We start from the raw sequence: 21,918 nt of genomic DNA, 5'->3' as shown, positions 1-21,918 counted from the left end.
CTGGTCTGGAACAATATGGGACATCAGCCAACATGGCACGGGCAGTAGAAGCAGACCGGCTGGAGGTCGATGAGTCGCTTTACCTTGGGCACATGTGGTGCAATCCACCGCATAATTCATAATGTCTTTCCTCCAGCCTGGCCACCAGAACCACCGACTGACTAGGTATATAGTCCGGTGGTACCCTGATGACACGCCAGGTTGGAGCTGTTCCCCCAATCTAGTACAGCAGTTCGGAGTTCTGCTACCACAAACAGTTTATCCTCCAGGCTGTCGACGTGCCCGGCTCCGGCTGCCTGCGGAATTCATATCTCCAGCTCCCACTGAAGGGCTCCAATGACCTGGTTTCCCCGGGATGATGGTCTCAGGTGGTTTTTCGCGGGCAATGTCCTCATGTACGCGAGACAGAGCATCCGGTTTGCCATTTTTCGAACCTGGTCGGAAGGTGATAACATAATTGAAGCGTGTGACGAATAGTGGCCTCTGGGTTTGCCGAGGGTGCACGCTATGTGTGGTGCGGAGATAGGCTAGATTTTTATGGTCAGAGAAAACGGTGAAAGGTTACTCCACACCCTCCATTCCTCCAATGCCAGGATGACCGCCAGGAGTTATTTGTTGCTTACATCATAGTTTTGTTCTGCTGACGACGTGAGAAGAACGAACATGGATGTAATTTGCTTCTCCAGTGCTGGCTGGGACATAATCGCGTCTACTCCTGAGTCGGATGCATCAACCTCAACCGTGAACGGAAGTTTGGGATTCGAGTACAAGAGTACAAGGGAGCTTGTGATCGTCAACCTGTTTAGAAATGTCTAATGGGGTCAGGAAAACACCCCAAAGCTTTAGCCACGGTAAAGTCAATGAAATTGTCATCAGCCGCCAAGTCAACCAGGGCAGTGATTGTTGTTGCCGATTGTTAACTTATATCACCTCCCCAACCATCTGCAACCGCTGAAGTGGTGTATTGTCCGCTATGCCGACGAACAATCCACAGTCTGTATTATACTCACAGTTCTCGGATATAGCCCCCCGATGAGTTGACTGACGGTGGGTATTGCGGTCTGGCTGCAGTGTGCAGGCAGTGATCACGTGACCAGGTTGGCCACAATAGAGACACATCCAACACTCCCTCTTATTTTGGCTCATGTTTGGTGTATGATGTAGTATCTGTTGAATAATAACTCAACAACAATCTTAAAGTCAGTAAACTAACATATAAACACTTAATCTATGAATTTACTGTATTTTTAGCTGACATTAGCGGGTTAGCAACAACTAACAACTACTAACTATTAAGCGCAACCTCTACACAAACGAACACATAAACAGAATAAACACTCATCGCTTACTAAACATAGGCAGTAGCGTGCGTTATCAACATAAATGATAATAAACTATAAATATGAGCTTACGTAGTCATTCACTACGGCACCGTAACGAGCCGAATGACGCACAGAGAACGTAAAACAGGAAACGGAAAAGCAAGGGACCCGACAAATTAAAAGCATGCATTTCAAAATAAGATAAAAAATGTCACGAACTCTTAACGCTTGAAGAATTCTTAACATAGTTATTAACTAATATTACTTTGTTATTTGATTAATACAGTACTGTGGCGAGGTGAAGAAACCACACGTTGCTGTGCTAGTGGAGATCTTTACTCTTCGCATGCCATCACAAAACTGATACAACAAAGTCCAAAACAGCAAAGACAAAGCCAACAGGTTATAAGCATCAAAGGATCATATCGACATGCCTACTGGGTGAGAGACATGGTCCTAGTGTCTGCCACACAGCTCCCCCCCGAACACCCAGAAAGGCATAACGGAAAACCCCACAGGGTATTCACCAGTCTGGCACCCTGAGTCTCAGTCCGGTCCTGGGCGGTGTATGTGACACCAGGGCCCCAGGTGCGACAGGAGTAAGGGTGAGACTCTCAGCGTGAAAACCATGAGGTAGTGTTGGCAAAGGGATGTTCTGAAGTTCCGCAGGAGCCGGAGTGGCAGTGCTGACCTGCATGCTGGCAGGCACAGTGGCTTCCGAGGGACGGCCGGTCGCGGCTGCGTCCCAGTCTGTGCCTGGGCATGAACCTGCTGCGGCACCAACACCAGCTGACCCACTCCGATGTATACTCGGACCATACCTGCGGGCATGATGAATCAGAGGGGCGGCTGAATGATGGTGGCTGGAGGCCTACTGCTGAGGCCGGACGGACATCGGTAGTAGATGAGGCCGCCCGGCCGGAAGATCCCGGTCGACGGCCAGGGACTCCGAAATTGGACTGCTCAGCCGTTCTCACCAGCGCCCGTACCAGCCTGTTGCTGGCTGGCTCGATCCCTGGTGCGCCAAGGAACTGGGCGACGGGTGAGTAGACCCTTGTCGGGGTGCTGGCTGGCTGACGTGGTACCAGCTTGCTGCATTACCTGACGTATAGTAGGCTGGTGGAGGGATGTCACGATGTGGTACGTCTGCGGTGATTCCTCGCTGAAACATTCTGACGTCCGGGGTCACCCATGTGGCGAGGCGAAGAAACCACATGTTGCTGTGCTAGTGGAGATCTTTACTCTTCGCATGCCATCACAAAACTGATACAACAAAGTCCAAAACAGCAAAGACAAAGCCAACAGGTTCAAAACATCAAAGGATCATATCGACATGCCTACTGGGTGAGAGACATGGTCCTAGTGTCTGCCACAGTACTGTATAATGTACTTTTGCTTTTTTCAATTTTTTTACATTTTGGCACATTTTTTAAATGATATTTTTTTTCTGGAAAAAAACGCGAAGTATTGAGACCGCGATATCTGAGACCGCGAAGTAGGAGGGATCACTGTACATATGGATGATAGTGTAAAACATGGGTCTCAAACTCCAGTCCTCGAGGGCCGCAATCCTGCCTGTTTTAGATGTTTATGTCATTAACTCACCTGAATCAACTTATTAGCTCTTTAGCAAGCTCTGCAGGAGCTTGAAAATGATTCTAATCATTTGAATCAGCTGTGTTTAAGAGAGCAGTATGGAAAACATGCCGGTTTGCAGCCCCCGAGGAGTGGAGTTTGAGACCCCTGGTGTAAAATATCATGTAGTGCAAAATATTATGTAGTTAGCAGCTTTCCTGCACTGTGCAGGGTTTGTAAGGTGCATGTGTGCGTGCAATAAAGTGACTGGTGATGGGGCAGATTAAGTGCGTGAGGGATTCGCTCAGAATTCTGATGGCATGTGGGTAGAAGCTGTTAGCCAGCCTTGCAGTCCTGGCCCTCTGGCTCTGTTAGTGCCTGCCTGATGGCAGCAATTCAAACAGGTTGTTTTGTGAGTGTGGATTTTCCCTGAAGAGTTTGTTTGTCTTCCACAGAACACTGGTGTGGTAAATGTCCAGCTATGAGAGGAAGGCAGCTCCACAGATGCACTGTAAGGTCTTGATCATACGCATTCCTTTCTTTTGCTATACAGTTGCCATACCAGACTGGAGGTGGTGAGGACACTTTGAATGATACATCTGTAGAAGTTGTTGAGAATCTTTGCTGACATGCCACATTTCTTCATTTTCCTCAGAAAGTATCATCTCTGTTGGGACTTTTTAATGATCTGTCGGGTATTGTGGATCAGGTGAAATCCTTGCTGATGTTGGTGCTGAGGAATTTAAAGGCTTTCACCCTCCCCGATTCTGTCCCTGTATAGGATGTTTTCCATAAGGTGGGCACATTCCCTAGCTGTAGGCCAGTGCTTCTCATATAGTGGGGCGCGCCCCCTAGGAGAGGCGCAAGGTGATGTCAGCTGGGGGGCGCTGATGACCCCAGGGAAAATGTTTTGTAATGTGAAGTGTATCTGCAATAAAATATGAATTTCTTTTTTTTTTTTTTTTAAGTTTCAGGCACTTTGATGCACTCTTTGTTTTGGTGTAAACACTGTAAAAAATTAACAGACATTGAAAGTAGGGTTGGTAATCTCTGGCATGAAGCTAATTCGATATGTATCAAGATACACAGGTTACAATTTGATTCAAAAACGATATTTTTTGAGGCAGAGCAATTCGATACGATTCGATATAGTTTAAGAATGATACGGTTGGATACAGTGTGAAAACAATATCAATCAATCAATCAATCAAATTTTATTTGTATAGCCCTAAATCACCGAAGTCTCAAAGGGCTTCAAAGATGAAAAGACCTCTTGTGGAGACCTCTTTTGAAAAAAGAAGTCGTACTGAGACATCTTTTCAGTGTAGGGTACACAACAGCATCCCCTGTCAAAGCTCCCAGAAGGGGAAGGAAAAACTCAAAAACCCCAATTTGGGGAAAATCAAAAACCTCCAGAAGGGACCACAGGTGAGAGGAGCCCCCTTCCAGGCCCAGAGGTTGAAGTGGATGCTGCATGTACCAAATACAGACATACACATAAACAATATAGATTACAGAAAACATTGTGCTATACAGTGCAGTGCTGTCTTGACAGCAGGCAAAGCCATTGGGCAGGAACCATCCCACATTCCAACCAAGTGGACCGCAGACGACCGATCTCCTAACCTGCGATGGTCGATCAGTGCAGGACCAAATGGAGGTGGTCAAGTCAACCCTCATTGTCTAGCTAGCCCCCTCTCCGAGCCGGAAGAGGGGGGCAGGAAAAAGGAAAAAAGAAGAAAGCTGCAGACAGGCTCAATTAACTAAATTCTTTTGAATATGAATGTGTTTTTAGTCGGTATTTAAAAATTTCTACTGAGGTGGCTGTGCAAACTTCCATAAGTAGGGCATTCCATAGTACTGGCGCGCGAATGGAAAATGCCCTTGATCCCGCAGACTTCTTTTTAGCCCGTGGGGTCGATAGCAAACTGGCATTTTGTGATCGAAGTTGTTGGGACGGAACATATGGTGATACTAAGTCGAAGAGATAGGAAGGAGCTAAACCGTGTAAAATTTTATAAGTAACTAGAATATTTGCAATTTCTGAAGAAATTGCATGTGAAGGTGTAACCTCTGAAGGAAAAGTTGTTGAATGGCAAAGAAAGAAGTGAAAAACTGAAGTAGTGGAATTGTGGGTAAATTTTGAGTTTTGGGAAGAGAAAAATGGATACCACCATGGAATGGTGGGAATTGGGGAATCAATTGAAGTTGGAACGGTCGGAATCAGATGAAGAATGGCAGAGATAGAAGGGAAAAACTAAAAAAAGTGGAATTGTGGGTAAAATTTGAATTGTGGGTAAAATGGAATGGCGGGCATTGGGGGAATCGATTAAAGTTGGAACGGTCGGAATCGGATGAAGAAGAGCAAAGATAGAAGGGAAAAACTGAACAAGTGGAATTGTGGGTAAATTTTTTAACTCTTGGAAGAGGAAAATGGATACCACCATGGAACGGCAGGAATTGGGGTAATTGATTAAAGTTGGAACGGTTGGAATCGGATAAAGAATGGCAAAGATAAAAGGAAATAACTGAATAAATGTAATTGTGGGTAATTTTTGAAGACTGGGAAGAAGTAAATGGATATAACCATGAAATGGCAGCACTTAGGGGAATCGTTTAAAGTTGGAACGGTAGGAATCGCATAAAGAATGGCAAAGATATAGGAAAAAAACAGAAAAAGTGGAATTGTGGGTAATTTTTGATTTGTGGGTAAAAATGGAATGGCGGGCATCGGGGGAATCGATTAAAATTGGAACAGTCGGAATCGGACTAAGACAGGCAAAGATAGAAGGGAAAAACTGAATGAGATGTCTGATCAGATATCCAAGATGGCCTCCCCTGAGGGTTGATGGGAAATGGAGTCTCAGTGTATGTGGGCAAGTGTCCAAGATGGCCGCTTGACGACCCCATGGGAAATGGAGTACTTTGTCTACCTGAACAGTAGTCCACGAAGGCCAAACGCCCACTCAATGAATGACCTAATTGAAAATGATTTGGTTCATTAAAGGTACAGTGTGTGGAATTGTGGGAAAATTTTGATTCCTGGAAAGAGGTAAATGAATACACCAATGGATTGGCGTGGATGAATGGAATTGATTAGAGTTTGAATGGTCGGAATCGGATGAAGTTTGGCGAAGACAGAAGGTTACAATGTTTTGGCAAGAACAATTAAACTGAGGAATTATGGGTAAAAAAATGGGAAAAACTTGAAATTTTTGGTGCGAGGGTGTTCTTGGCAATCTAACCCATAATGGGAAACACCTAAAGTTGGAACGATAAGTATAGGTCGGACGCAAATGGAGATATCACAAGAGGAAACATAAAAAATCGGATTTTTCGCTGGTTTTAGGGGGCTATTACTTATGCAAAAAAGATGCTTTATGGGTAAATGACACCCGGAGGTCATTGGCAGGGTCAAGATGAACGGTCAAACGCTGAATCGGACTGAATCGGACAAACACCTGTAGTCATTAAGTGAAAAAAACAACAATTCTTTGAATTTTTGTAAAATATCACAAAATTTCAAAAAAAGTACACTCAAACAACAAATTCTGAAATTTGGGGGATTATATTTAATAAATTGGATGTTCATTATTTGGAGAGTGTTGATTTTATTGTTCTGAGTTAACCAAGATGGCTGCCATCCTGGGTGGAAGTTGAGCTGAACCCTCAAGAGCTTTCTGATCAGATATCCAAGATGGCCGCCCCTGAGGGTTGATGGGAAATGGAGTCTTAGTGTATGTGGGCAAGTGTCCAAGATGGCCGCTTGACGACCCCATGGGAAATGAAGTACTTTGTCTACCTAAATAGTAGTCCATGAAGGCCAAACGCCCACACAATGAATGACATCATTGAAAATTAATTAGTTCATTAAAGGTACAGTGTGTGGAATTGTGGGAAAATTTTGATTCCTGGTAAGAGGTAAATACACCAATGAATACACCAATGAATTGGCGGGCATGAATGGAATAGTATAAAGTTGGAACGGTGGGAATCGGATGAAGAATGGCGAAGACAGAAGGTTACAATGTTTTGGCAAGAACAGTTAACTGAGGAATTATGGGTAAAAAAATGGGAAAAACCTGAAATGTTTGGTGCAAGGTGTTCTTGGCAATCTAACCCATAAGGGGAAACACCTAAAGTTGGAACGATGAGTATAGGTCGGAGGCAAATCGAGATATCACAAGAAGAAACATAAAAAATCGGATTTTTCGCGAGTTTTAGGGGGCTATTACTTATGCAAAACAGATGCATTGTGGGTAAATGACACCCTGAGGTCATAGGCAGGGTCAAGATGAAAGGTTAAACGCTGAATCGGCCTGAATCGGACAAACACCTGTCGTCATTAAAGTGAAAAAAAAATATCACAAAATATCAAAAAGTAAGAAAAAAGTACACTTAAAGTTCAAATTCTGAATTTTGGGGGATTATATTTATTAGTTTGGATGTTCAACATTAGGAGAATGTTGTTTTTATTGTTCTGAGTTAACCAAGATGGCCGCCATCTTGGGTGGAAGTTAGGCTGAGCGCTCATGAGATGTCTGATCAGATATCCAAGATGGCCGCCCCTCAGGGTTGATGGGAAATGGAGTCTCAGTGTATGTGGGCAAGTGTCGAAGAACAATTACGGGAAACACCTAAAGTTGGAACGACCAGTATAGGTCTAATGCAAATGGAGAAAACGCAAGAGGTAATCTAAAATAGCTTATATTATACAGGTTAAGCGGGCGGCCATTATCGAACTTCGGAAAATCGGCTCTATTCGCTTATCGGAATGTCGGAGCGTCGCGGCGTTATCATTAAAAATCCACAACGATGGTCCATGAGTTAGGTGGTTCCGCTCATTTCCACGTGAGGGTTTCCAAAAAAACTTTTTTTTCCCACTTTTCCCCATTCAAAGTGAATGGGCTGCGGCGAGAGCTTGTCAAATGTCCAAGATGGCCGCCTTACAGGGGTGTATGGGAACTGTAGTATTTGATGTAGGTCAGAGTTCATCCAAGACGGCCGCTGGATGGGGGTACCATGGTAAATAGAGTACAACGTGTACCTGAACAGTAGTCCAAGAAGGTCACATGCTCACAGAATGAATGACCCCATAGAAAATGAATCGATTCTTTGTGACTACAGAATGAGGAATTGTGGGTAAAATTTTGAGTTCTGGGAAGCTACCCCTTTGGAATGCCGGGATTTGGGGGAATCCATCAAAGTTGGAACGGTGGGAATCGGAGTGGGAATGGCCAAGATAGAAGGTTACAAAGTTTTGGTGAGGAAAATGGGAATGAGGAATTATGGGTAAATTTATTAATATTGTTATGAATTACTGGTTTGTGTGAATATGTGTAATGATGACAATGTGAAATGAATTAGCTGAATGAATTGAATGCAAAATGAGGAAGCTTCAAATAGGAAAAGTAAAATCTGCCTTTGGGAATGAATAACAAATTGTTATAGGTGAAAAATATGGAATTATGGGAAATTATTAATAATTTTGATTTATTGAATTGTTGGGAATGAGCCATAGGGTGGAATGAATAAGTTCAATGTTATGAATATGAAATTGGAAACATCAAAATGTGAAACGTTAATTGTCCAATTGAGAATGAATGGGAAGCCCTCCCATTGGAAATGCATTATGAAATATTAAAGGTGGGAAAAATATGGAATTATGGGAAATTATTGGAAACTATGTATTACTGGAATGATGAGAATGATCCCTAAGGCTAGCTGAATGAGTTAAATTTTGAAAATATGAAACGTAAAAGATGTAATATTGAAATGAAAAATCACCCAATGTAAGTCAATGGCACTTTTGGCTCGGAAAACAGGGAATTGTGGGAAATCTATGAATAATTGGAATTATAAAAATACACGCGCACCGAATGGGAATAAGTGGAATAAGATGAAATTGGAACGGCGTGAATCGGATAAACTGGGAAAGAGATGAAATGTCCCAAAAAACGGCAGAATAATAATAATAACTAGAAAATGTGCAATTTCTGAAGAAATTGCGTGTGAAGGTGAAACCGTTGAAGGTTTGGGAGTTGAAAAGTGGAATGATGTGGAACGATTGAATGGTGTGAATCTGTGAAGAAATATGAATACAAAGTTGAAAAACTGTAAAAAAGTTGAACTGTGGAATTTGAAGATGAATGAAAAACTGAAAAAGTTGAACTGGAGAATGATGTGAATCTGTGAAAAATTATGAATCCTACAAAGTTGAAAAACTGAGAAAAGTTGAACTGGAATAGTGTGAATCTGTGACATTAGGCCTAATGTTAAGTGAATGACGTGATTCAAAAACATGCAGGATATCAGCCCTCGAGGACTGGAGTTTTAAACTCCTGTTAATGAGCTTATCATTTGAATGAGGTGGATTGAATGAGGTGGATTGTGGATTGATGTGAAACAGTGAAGAAATGTGAATAATACAGAGTTGAAAAACTGAAAAAAACTAAAACGTATGAATCAAGCTGAGTTAACCAAGCCAGATGCTGTACTAGGTGGAAGCACTAGTGAGAGGTAATGAGACGTCTAATAAAATGTCCAAGATGGCCGCCCATGAGGGCAGATTGGAGTTGGAGTCTTCAGTGGTCTAAGATGGCCGCCCGATGGCAACATGGGAAATGGATTACTTTGTGTAACTAAACTATAGGTGTCAAACTCCAGTCCTCGAGGGCTTGTATCCTGCATGTTTTTGAATCACACCTGTAATGGAGGTGTCGGAGTAGCGTCCAAACTTGTGACCTCCTTGAAAGGACTGTACTTGACTGATTCAGAGGATCCTCAATCTTATCAGGTTGTCCGGCCAGAACATAAAGACGATGCACACTCTCATGCCACTCTTTATTTGTATATAATGTTCTATTTATTTATCTGGGTTGGTGTGTGTGTGTTTCTGTGTTTGTGTGTTCTGTGTGTGTTCTATGTTTGATTGTGGGTGTGTGGTCTCTGCAAAGGAGAGCAGAGAACATTCACTAAACATTGATAACTAACATAACTAACATTGTACAATATGTTACATCATATGCTCACATGACTCTATATTAGCTTAGAATAACATAAACAACACAGGCAAACATACCGTACAATGATAGGAAGAATGAATTCAACCCAATCGTTCCAAAATGTGCGTTAGGTAGGAAAGGGTTAATGGAGCCGAATAGATTTGAGTGGGCGGTGACGTCACTCCCTTACGGCGGAAAGATCACATTGGCACACACGGCAAACATGCGACAAACATGCACATTTGTGGATGAAACTTTAACGTGAATACTAAAAGTGAAGTATGAAAAGTACGGTATATTTGCCTTTAGCAATTATACCAAACTTAGGTGCAATAACAACTTAGACATTAATGGACAAAGTGAAGCAGTGCAAACGTAAACATGTATCCAAAACCACGAACGGACAACATATTCAAACTGTACTTACATTCTCATGGACGCACGGAATAATAATGAAAGGAATGAGATAATCCACAGAATGATTGAAAGCAGAAAAAATGACTGTCCGTTACAACGATACCTGCCGACTACCGGTGAAAGAGCAAAACAACCTATGATAGTGTAAACAGAGTCCTGATTGGTAGTGCAGGAATGAAACACAACTTGTGATTAGTTGCTAGGCGGTTGCTAGGAAGATCACATGACCACAGGAGAAACATGTCCAGACGTAAATAGTAATAACAGAACGATTCAAACACGAAATCGTTAAGTATAATCAGAAACTTCTTAACAACACCATTCACTTAACATTAGACAATTTTTACGGTACAAAAACTTGAATTGTAGCTGAAAGTTGAACTGTAAACGTGAAACGCGATTTGCCCGAACCGGGACACGGACATGTTGAAGATGACAACTCTACCACTGGGCCACTGGGGGGCAGTGTAAGACCACACTGTGATAGCTTGAAATATAGGGAATGAAGTATTTTTGAACGTGAATCTATGAAGAACTACGAATAATACAAAGTTAAAAAACTGAAAAAAGTTCAACTGAGGAATGAAAAGTAATCTGAAATGAAAGTAAGAACAGTTTGAAAAGGCTAAATTCTTTAAATATGAATAGTATAAAAAACGTAAATTGTAGGAAAACGATGAATAGTTGAACCTTGATAAATAAAAAAGCACTTCACGTGAATATGTGGAATGATATGAAGTTCGAACGGCATGAATTGGATGAACTGGGAAGGAGTTGAAACCAAAAGAAAATACTGAATTAACTGAAAAAAAACACTGAATGTGTGAAAAGACACAGCGGGGATCGAACGCACGAACATGTAGTAGATATACGTCAACAGAACGTCTGAGCCACGGGAAATGACGAAACCGTGAACGCTTTAAAAGGAAGTAGGAAGAACGCTCCAATCACTTAACATTAGGCCGTTTTTACGGTACAAAAACTTAAATTGTAGGAAAACGATGAAAAGTTGAAACTTGAAAAATAGACCCGCACTAACTAAAAAAGACTCACACAACTAAAAAGTGACGCAGCCTGGGATTGAACCCACGAACATGAAGTGCGAATGCGGTACACAAATCCCATGAGCCACGGAAACATAGGAAATAACGAAAACGTTAAAGTTTAAAAATAAAGCACGAAGACCAGCCCATTCACTTAACATTAGGCCATTTTTACGGTACAAAAACTTAAATTGCAGGAAAACGATGAAAAGTTGAAACTTGAAAAATAGACCCGCACTAAACATGAATATGTAGAATGATATGAAGTTTGAACGGCATGAATTGGATGAACTGGGAATGAGTTGAAACGTACCTAAAAAACGGTCGGAATAAAAAAAATAATAATAATAATAAAGGTGGAGAAAAACATAAGTGTGAAGGTTTCACCTTCACACAATAATAATAAAGGTGGAGAAAAACATAAGTGTGAAGGTTTCACCTTCACACAATAAAGTCAAGGAATAACATATGTGTGAAGGTTTCACCTTCACACAAAGTCAAGGAATAACATGTGTGAAGGTTTCACCTTCACACAATAAAGGCAAGGAATAACATGTGTGAAGGTTTCACCTTCACACAAATAATAATAAAGTCAAGGAATAACATATGTGTGAAGGTTTCACCTTCACACAATAATACAAAGTTGAAAAACTGAAAAAAACTGAATGTATGAATCAAGCTGAGTTAACCATGCCAGATGCTGTACTCGGTGGAAGCAGAAGTGAGAGGTAATGAGACGGCTAATAAAATATCCAAGATGGCCGCCCATGAGGGCAGATGGGAGTTGGAGTCTTCAGTGGTCTAAGATGGCCGCCCGATGGCATCATGGGAAATGGTGTACTTTGTGTAACTAAACTATAGGTGTCAAACTCCAGTCCTCGAGGGCTTGTATCCTGCATGTTTTTGAATCACACCATTCACTTAACATTAGGCCATTTTTTTACGGTAGAAAAACTTGAATTGTAGCTGAAAGTTGAACTGTGGTATAATGTTAATGTGAAGAAATATGAATAATACAAAGTTGAAAAATTTAAAAAAGTTGAACTGTGGAATGATGTGAATGTGTGAAAAAATATGAATAACACAAAGTTGAAAACTGAAAAAAAAACGAATGTTTGAATCATAAAAAAGTGGGGATGATCCGAAGTAAAAGCAGAAGAGAAAAAACAACTGTAAACGTGAAACGCGATTTGCCCGAACCGGGGCACGGACATGTTGAAGATGACAACTCTACCACTGGGCCACTGGGGGCGGTGTCAGACCACACTGTGAAAGCTTTAAATAAAGAGAATGACGTATGTTTGAACGTGAATCTGTGAAGAATTACGAATAATACAAAGTTAAAAAAACTGAGAAAAGTTCAACTGTGGATTGAAAAGTAAGATGAAATGAAAGTAAGAACAGTTTGAAAAGGCTAAATTCTTTAAATATGAACAGTATAAAAAACGTGAATTGTAGGAAAACGATGAATAGTTGAACCTTGAAAAATACAAAAGCACTTCACGTGAATATGTGGAATGATATGAAGTTTGAACGGCATGAATTGGATGAACTGGGAAGGAGTTGAAACCAAAAGAAAATACAGAATTAACCGAAAAGACGCAGCCTGGGATTGAACCCACGAACATGAAGTGGGAATACGGCACACAATACCCATGAGCCACGGAGACACAGGAAATGCGGAAACCGTTAAAGTTTAAAAATAAAGTACGAAGACCACCCCATGTTATAATGTTATAAGATAATGATCACACATAGCGTAAGTATACGGCAAAATTGTGACATTTGAGGCAGTTAGGGCTCGGGTTAACACTAAATCTAAGATATTACCATTCCGGTGTGTCACTGCTTTTATTATTTGTGTAAAACCAAATGCATCGATTATTGCTTGAAATGCTACAGTAAGTGGCTCCAATGGGGAGTTCATATGAATATTGAAGTCACCCATAATTAATATATTATCTGTGTTAGTTATTAAGTTAGCCATAAATTCATCTAAGGGAATTCATCTAAGAATCCATAGTATGGACCGGGAGGTAGGTAAATAACGACCACATAGAATGGTGGTGAGGAGCTTGATCGCATAACAAGAGCCTCAAATGTCTTGAAGGTGTGATTAGTGCTCGTGCTCAGTTTAAGATCAGATTCTGAAATTAGGGCGACACTTCCCCCTTTTTTACAAGGGCGGGCAACGTGCGAGCCCACAAAGTTTGGGGGTGAGGCCTCATTTAATGATAAGAATTCATTTGGTTTTAGCCAGGTTTCGCAGAGACCAAGCACTTTAAGATTCTGATCTGTAATAAGATCAAATTACAAGAAGGGCTTTTGAGGGCAGTGACCTTATATTTATGAAGCCGAATCTAAACTGGGAAATTTTTCCTGGACTATTCTGAGTCTTCATGTTGGTAGTACAAATACTAACAAGATTTTTATGGCTGGGGCTTGGTTTGTATTTTGAGTAATTAAAACCTCGTCGCAATGTTAGTAAAGTAGGAATTCAATTGTTGACGGCTACAGCGCACATATTAATATTAGTATTCCGCCAAGGTACTATGTCACTAGTCTTACCGGTTAAGGAGGCACGGCTATTTTCCTTAACACCACCTCAGCAGAAATCTTATCACTAGGGCATTCAGCATTAGGCATTGAAACAGTGTGTGGATTGCAGTGATCTAGACTAAGTATGCTATGTGTGTTGTAGCAGTCCAGCCTAGTGTTGGTTAACTCTAGCCTTAACGACTCCACACCCGTTCTAGCAGGCTCGCTACTCGCCTGCGACCCGACATGCTCTAATGTGAGAAGTCATGGAATTCTCAAACAATAATCTATGTTTCTAGAAAGAGTGATGACACCTTCCCAGTTAGGGTGAAGGCCATCCATCTTTAGCAGGTTGTGCCGGCCCCAGAAAGAGGGCCAATTATCTACAAACTGGAAACCCTGCTCTCGACAGAAACTAGCCATCCACCGGTTAAGCGAGAATAATCTGCTAAACCTCTCATCATTGCCACTCGCAGGCAGAGGGCCAGAGACAATAACTCGATGCCGACTCATCTTTCTAGCGAGATGACAAGTCCTAGCTCTGTTCTTCTTTGTAATCTCAGACTGCCTCATTCTAGTATCGTTGGAGCCGCCATGTATCACTATGTCCGAGTAACTAGTGTTGTTTGCACTAAACTGGTGTCTAGGCCTCTTGCGTGCTAGCTCCCTAAGATTAGCTTCAATGTTGGGTGCTCTGGCCCCAGGAATACACAATATGGTGGCTGGCGTTTTAAGCTTGATGTTACGGGTGATCCTCTAGGAGAGAAAAGCCTCTCCATGAGAATAACGCAGGTTTTGCAAGTGACTGATGCGGTAGAGGTGCACGAAGCCATGCTTACCTTAGTACAGCCGAGCGAATACTTACGCTAGCAGAGCTGCACGAGAACGAGGACGAACGGAGCTAGGAGCTGTTCAGAGAATCGGCGAATCACTAGCTATCGAAGAATGGAAACAGTCCTCAAAAATAAAGAAAAAACACCGAACACAGGTCTGACGGGTGGTGGTAAAATAGAAAAATAGAAAAAGAAAAATATCATTCATCTCTCCAGCTAAGGTTAAAACAGCGACAGCAGCAAAACACCCCTAATAAGATAGTAAATATTTGTTGTGTTTGTTCTTACATTATTTTAAACGGATAAAAGTCACATTTCCACAAGCAAAAATAAACAAAATTCCATAACAATGCATATTTATTTTTGAGACATAAAGGCAAAATAAAAGACTTGCTGAATGACCAACATTTTGTTGATTGGATTGGATAAAAAAAAAAAAAAATCCCAAATCCAAACACGCTCCAAACTTTTGACTTCTGTTTTCTTGGTGTGTTGAAAATCGGTCGCTGTGAATCACCACTTCCACCGGGCAAAGTGGCGCTGATGTCGGTGCGTGTGTTGTCAATCCATTGATATAGCATGTCGCCGCTTCTACGTTTATCTTTGGGCTGTAAAGAGAATGCTACAGAGCATGCGCGACCGTCGTTTCATCAGCTTTCACTTTATGGTAGAGAGAGGAAAACTGTAATTCTTTGGGTAACCGAATCATACTCTCGCAATAGCTCTTCAATCAATTTATCTAAGGATTTGTGACTGTGTACTGTCGATTGGTTAGTATGCTACCGATACACCTTGCAGTGCTTGCCTGTAAAACAGGGTATCCAGCGCTATCGGTTTATTGTTCCCAAGCCTAGTTGAAAGTTGATTCATATTGCTTTTTTCTTTTGTTAATGTTAAAAAGGACACAGGTTTAGGTATACTTATAACATTTTTCCAGGTAATAATCTTATCTATAGTCGAGTGGAGGGGGGGGCGTGAAAACTTTTATTTTTCCTAAGGGGGGCCTGGCAAAATTTAATTGAGAAGCACTGCCGTAGGCTAAGGTTGAAGACATGCTGGAGTGGTTCATCCAGTTCAGCAGCAGTCATGGGGGCATCTTAACTGGGCCCACTGCTGTCCTGGGACGAAGCATCCGTAGTTCCCCCCTGACCTGGTCAATGGTTATGCTCTCAGACAGCTTCTGCGCCACCTTCTTCCTGTATCCATCCTCAACTTCCTTTAGGCAAAACATTAAAAAAAACATCAACTATGCCGTTATCCCGCTGGTGCTACCTTACACTGGCTCTGCTAGTGAAAAACACAAACCTGAACTTCTGGCCATACACTTTTATTTTTTATTTATTTTTACTTTTTCACTAACTGAATGACTTCTGACATTGACTTTTGATGACTTTGGTCCATCTTGTCATTCATTATGTATGCTTCCTTTTAACTTAAACTTAGTGGACAATGACATTCTATATGATTTTTTTATTTTATTATTTTTTACATGTTGCTTTACTGCAATTTCAGAAATTGGAGACCATTGCCTGAAATGTGGTCAAATTTTTGTGTTTTGCAGATGGTAAAAGCCATCCAGGTGCTGAGAATTCACCTGTTAGAGCTGGAGAAGGTGAGTGACTTGTGTAAGGATTTCTGCAGCCGTTATATAGCTTGCCTCAAGACTAAAATGAATACTGAGACCCTTCTGAGTGGAGAACCTGGTAGTCCTTACTCTCCTGTTCAAAGCCAAGCCCCAAATTTCTCACCAACCAAATCCCAGGTCAGTGATTTGCATCAAATTATCCTCCTAATGTTATCCTAGTTTATCATAAATAATCAAAGATCCCATTGTTAACAGGTCTCCTGCTCCATCTCAGGGAGCCCTCAGGGTCAAATTGTAGTGCCAGCTTCAGCCCTGCAACAAGGAAATGTCACTGTCACAGCAGTAAATCCCAACCAGGTGGTCGCAAGTGTGTCGTCATGGCATACTACCACACCAACAGGTAACTGTCCTGTTACTACATTATGATAGTACAGAAGATTTTGTAATAAAGCTGTCTCCCTCCAACAACTCTTCTTCCCAGGTGGCACAGTATATCAGCCTGTAACAGTCGTCACTCATCAAGGGCAGATAGTGTCACAGGCCATTTCCACAGGGACGTCCCTACGTGTCCCAAACAATCAGGTTTGTCTTTTTTTTAATGTCTTTGATGTTGTCAAAAGAATAAACCAAACATTTTACTTTAAAAAAATGCAGTGTGTTTAATTCTTGGATGCATTTTTTTACCCCAAGCGTTGTTCTCAAAAATCTTTTGAGAAATATACCAAATATAACTTTTTTGATACTCCAGGAATTCCTCATAAAACAGGTTCATGACATAATGACAATGGATGTGTATTGTGTGTATATATATATATATATATATATATTTTTTTTTTTTTTTTTTTTTTTTTTTTTTTTTCAAAATTTCAGCTTTTGTATCACTACCCAACTTTTCCATAATTTGGGTCGAAAATGACCCTATACATTTTCTATGGAAACTCACTGTTAGTCCAAGCAACTTTTGATGGTTATCAGCTGTAAATGTCAGAACTACATGTAGGACCTGTTCCCGATTAACTGCAGGCAGAAATGAATTCCGAGTGATTTTGTCAAAGTAGATGAACAACCTGTGCAGTTCGCAGGTAGAACCAAATTTGTGTAATATATGCCAAAAAGCCCACTAAGTATGGTATAAAGATATACTGGATTTGTGATACACACGCCCTAGTCATTTGAAGAGATTGTGTACACAAAAAGACAATGAGGGGAAGAATGTCAGAAGAATCTGGTGAATAACATTGTCCATCAATGGTGCAGTAGGATCAGACAACTTGCTCACCAGTGTGCTTCTTGCAGAGCATCTCCGAGAAAAGGGGCAGATTATTGTGGGAACTTTGCAACAGAACAAGCCAGATATCCCTTCAAAGATGAAGTCTTCCAAGCCCATGGAGGCCAACAGCACTATCTTTGTGTAAAAATGGCAACTTGACCAAAATTAGTTACATCATTAAAAAAGAATGGCTGTTCTGCTTGTCAGGACAAGATGGTAGATGAAAACAGCCATAGCCATCTCCATTTGAATGGGAGATTTTTTGGGGGGAGTATTTGGGGGCCCAGCGACACCGTAGTTGATCATAATCCTTAGAAAAATAATGTCTTAGCATGTCTAGCCAAGATGCATATTTTGACACCTTATTGGCTTTGCAAGCATTCCCATAACTAAATTTGCGAGCAGCTATTAAGGGCCCTCACAACTCGGCCCACATTTGGGTTTCCAGGGGTTTCTTCTCAGCAAATATGATGTCAATCTTGTTAACATACTTAGACAAAGAAAACAAAAGAAACACTCCCCGAAACAAAAAAAACATTTTTTTTCAGCTTTTTTTTTCAAATTTTGCTACCACTACGAAAAACATAATTTTGTACGCACTGGATGTTCAGGACTGAACTTTCAACAAATGTTTAAAATCTGGAGAAGGCTTGTATTGTCATGGTGAATCATTAGGTTCGGAATTGCTGTATAGGTCACACTCTTCATCAAATATGTATAACTGAATATGACCAAATAGTCTGAGTTTGGATTGAAAAACAAACAAAAAAACCCCAGCTATATTCATATTATAATCATATCAATGTGTTCGGGCCGTGACTGTTCATATACATGTAAAGTTTTGGATGTCTTGAAGCTTCTGCAGCTTAGTTTTGAAGCATCTCTTCATTTGTGGTGAATGACATATGCCTAATGTTCGGGCATCTGCTTAGGATGCCTCTCTGGTGAGGTGTTCCAGGCATGTCCCACTGGGAGGAGTCCCCAGGGGACGATCCAGGACACGCGGGAGGGACTATGTCTCTCAGCTGGCCTGGGAACGCTTGGGGATCCCCCCCGGTGGAGCCAGAGAGGGAAGTCTGTGCTTCCCCGCTGAGGTTGCTGCCCCCACGACCTGACCTCAGATAAGCGGAAGAAAATGGATGTATCAACATATGAAACGTGAAATCTGATGCGCCACCACATTGTTCTAGTTTTTTCAAACAGTCAAGATTTTTTTTCCCTGTTGGTGCCCTTAGTCTTGAGATTGTATACCATCCATGCATTTTCTTGGAATAGATGGATGCATTTAAGGTCTCCCCCTCTCATAGAGTATTTCAAAAAGGCAAGATTTTTTTACCCCATTTTTACCCCAAATCTTTGGATAGTGGATTCACATGTAGATTTTTTCTCTCTCTGTGAACAACCTCACAGATAAATCGGATCTCCCCCCAATATATATATATATATATATATATATATATATATATATATATATATAAATATATGTATATATATATATATATATATATATATATATATATATATATATATATATATATATATATATATATTCAGCATTAAGTCTTGCAGTTTGAACCTAGCCTTTAAGAAAAACTTGAAAGAAAAAATACATTTTCTTTAGCCAGTATTTAGCGCGACCATTACAATGACAAATGAGTTTGTAGACTAGACTTGTTTCAAAGTTGTGAAATTTCAAGAAGATTGGACCATCTAGATGAATTTACAGCAGCTTTTGTTTTTATTGTGAATTATTAGACTTAGGTGTACCGTATCAGCAACACCCAAAATCAAAATGTCATAGTATTCGGTGTAACCACCTGTTGAGGCTTCCTGACAACTTTTCAGTTACATTCGTTGAACAGGCTTGCCAGTGTTTAAAAAGGGCCTTTTTTTTGCTCCCACTAGATGACACTATTTGAGTAAGTGTTAGGTTTAGTGTCAATTATGTTCAGCTTTTAAAATAGAAGTTGCTATGGTATTGTTGTTCTTGACTAATGTATTGCTATACATGTTCTTGACTTAAACGTATCTCTGTTCACTAAGCTCCAACTGCGATTTCACCAGGACATAAACCTCTTCAATCAGGATGATAGCTCAACAAAAAACAAACGCGGTGTTCTTCCCAAACATGCCACAAATGTTATGCGCTCATGGCTTTTTCAGCACATTGGGGTGAGTCTATGTGGTTCGTAAATCTATGTGCTATTTGTAAATCTTCAAGTCCAAAAACAACAAAATGTCTTCCACCTTTTTTTGTAGCATCCATACCCAACAGAGGATGAAAAGAAACAGATAGCTAGTCAGACAAATCTGACACTTCTGCAGGTCAATAACTGGTGAGTGATATTCTCCTAATGACTCAAAAAGGCTCTTTTCTTTCATCCACATATTTTCATGCTTATGTGTTCAAATGTATTTTAACAAATGTATTACAGTATCAGTGCATTTTATGGCTTTCTGTTATTAATGTATAAATACATGTTTCTCTTGGGAGAAATGAAAATCCAATTTCCTAACAGTCAATGTAATATAAATGGGGGGGAAGGGGGGGTCACACTTTGGAAAAAAAAATAATACAGAAGCTTTCCTGCCTTCTGTTTGCAGGTTTATAAATGCTCGAAGGCGGATCCTGCAGCCCATGTTGGATGCCAGCTCCTCTGAGATCCCTAAAACTAAAAAAAAAAGTCCTCAAAATAGGCCACTGCAGCGCTTCTGGCCTGATTCAATTGCCTCAGGGGGCATCACACCACAGCAAGTGACAATGCCAGATGGTAAAAATAAAACATCACACAATGTCCATAATCCATCTTTACATTCTCATTAATTTGCTTTATTTACAGTCTATTTTAACTTTGGAATTTGTGCAAACTCTTCAGTTCACAAATTTATGACGATTAAGTTTTGAAAGTTATGCTTGTGATCATTAACTTCCTCCAGAGTAAATGTATTTAATTGTCTTTAGCTATGAATGCACTCTATGATTTTACTATATACTTCCAGTAAGAAATGCACATCACTGGAGTCAAGTGGAATCCTTGTTCTCTAAAAATCTTTTTTTCTTTTTCATGACCCCTAAAACATCATGTTTGTTCAGCCACTAAGATTGCATCAGCAAAGAATAAGACATTTTCAACTGTTCAGATTAGTCATTCTAAAAAGGAAAAAAAAAACCTATATGAGACATCACCTTACTGTGGTGGAAAGTTTTGATTGTCCCAATTATCCTACAAGCTAAATTTTCTGGGGCTTTATGCCCCTGGCAGGGTCAAATACATGACAATAGTCACCAGGGCCCCCCTTCTAAAGGCAAATCTGCAGGTTGGGCTCGCCGCTGGGCGCCCGGTGGCCGGGCCCACATTCATGGTCAAGCACAGCCTGAGGAAGTAGTATGGCTGTCCCTTCCCTTGGGCTCAGCATCTGATGGGTGAAAGTTGATGCTGAAGTTAGTTCTAGGGACCTGAAATGTCACCTCTCTGGCATTAAAGGAGCCTGAGTTGGTATGCAAGGTAGAGCAGTTCCATTAGAGTATAGTTGGAATAACCAAATATATTCTTCTGTGACTTCTGTGCTAAAGGCTATGCTACATAACAAACACAGACTGTCCATGCCAAACACCATGTACAAACATCAAGGTGTAACTATGTGCACTTAAAACTAGGACACTCTAGGCCACAGTTCGATGATCAACTTTGTGGTCATATTATCAGATTTGCAGCTGCATGTTTTGGATAATTGGATAAAGAGGGGCGGAGTTCTCAACTGATCACCACCTGGTGGTGTGTTGACTTTGATTTTGGGGGAGTATGCTGGCCCAACCTGGGAGACCCAAATGTATGATGAGGGTCTAATGAAAATGTTTAGCAGTCTACTGTCAGAAGAAGTTTCAACCCCCACCTCCCAGGGAAGGCAGGGGACATTGAGTCCAAGTGCACCATGTCTCATGCCTTCACTGCTGAGTCATACAATCGCAGCTTTGGCCGTAAGTTGGTCAGGGACTGTCAAAGCAGCAAACCTCGAACCCGCCTATACATGCACTAAGAGATGCCATCAAGCTGCAGAAGCAGTCCTATTTGTCCTTTTTGGCCTGTCGCACTCAAGTTGCCAGCTAAAGGATACCGGCTGGCCAAACAGAATGGGACCTAGACGTCGCTGAGGAAAAAACAAAGATGTTGGCAGACCTCAACAAGGGATATTGTGAGTTGGTTAGGTTATACTTTAAAGACCTGCTCAATTCCACTGAAACATGATCTCCTGTGGCCGCAAAGTTTAAAAACTCAGAGTTGGGCTCTGCTCTAACTTTGACTTTGACTTGACTTTGCTATCTCTGGGTT

At 41.0% G+C, this 21,918-nt stretch overlaps 1 protein-coding gene across 36 annotated transcripts in view; it reads left to right on the top strand.

The window, feature by feature from the left end:
- The window catches only part of LOC148423271 (homeobox protein PKNOX1-like), a 200,194-nt gene that overhangs the window by 159,361 nt on the left and 18,915 nt on the right, over positions 1–21,918 (top strand). For 33 of the 36 annotated variants that reach the window (XM_088414723.1, XM_088414719.1, XM_088414728.1 and 30 more), the window contains 7 exons: positions 16,294–16,494; positions 16,573–16,717; positions 16,799–16,899; positions 18,520–18,681; positions 19,631–19,759; positions 19,847–19,923; positions 20,192–20,358. In XM_088414723.1, coding sequence (XP_088270849.1) covers positions 16,294–16,494; positions 16,573–16,717; positions 16,799–16,899; positions 18,520–18,681; positions 19,631–19,759; positions 19,847–19,923; positions 20,192–20,358 — 982 coding nt within the window. Of the gene's footprint in view, positions 1–3,547; positions 3,694–16,293; positions 16,495–16,572; positions 16,718–16,798; positions 16,900–18,519; positions 18,682–19,630; positions 19,760–19,846; positions 19,924–20,191; positions 20,359–21,918 lie in introns of those variants that run through there. The other 3 variants (XM_088414739.1, XM_088414745.1, XM_088414749.1) reach the window with 2 other exon arrangements.

Source organism: Hippichthys cyanospilos, chromosome 5 (assembly GCF_059441005.1).
Source record: "Hippichthys cyanospilos isolate Australia breed blue-spotted pipefish chromosome 5, RoL_Hcya_1.0, whole genome shotgun sequence".
NCBI classification, from domain to species: Eukaryota; Metazoa; Chordata; class Actinopteri; order Syngnathiformes; family Syngnathidae; genus Hippichthys; species Hippichthys cyanospilos.
This window is presented reverse-complemented; position numbering and strand designations above follow the sequence as displayed.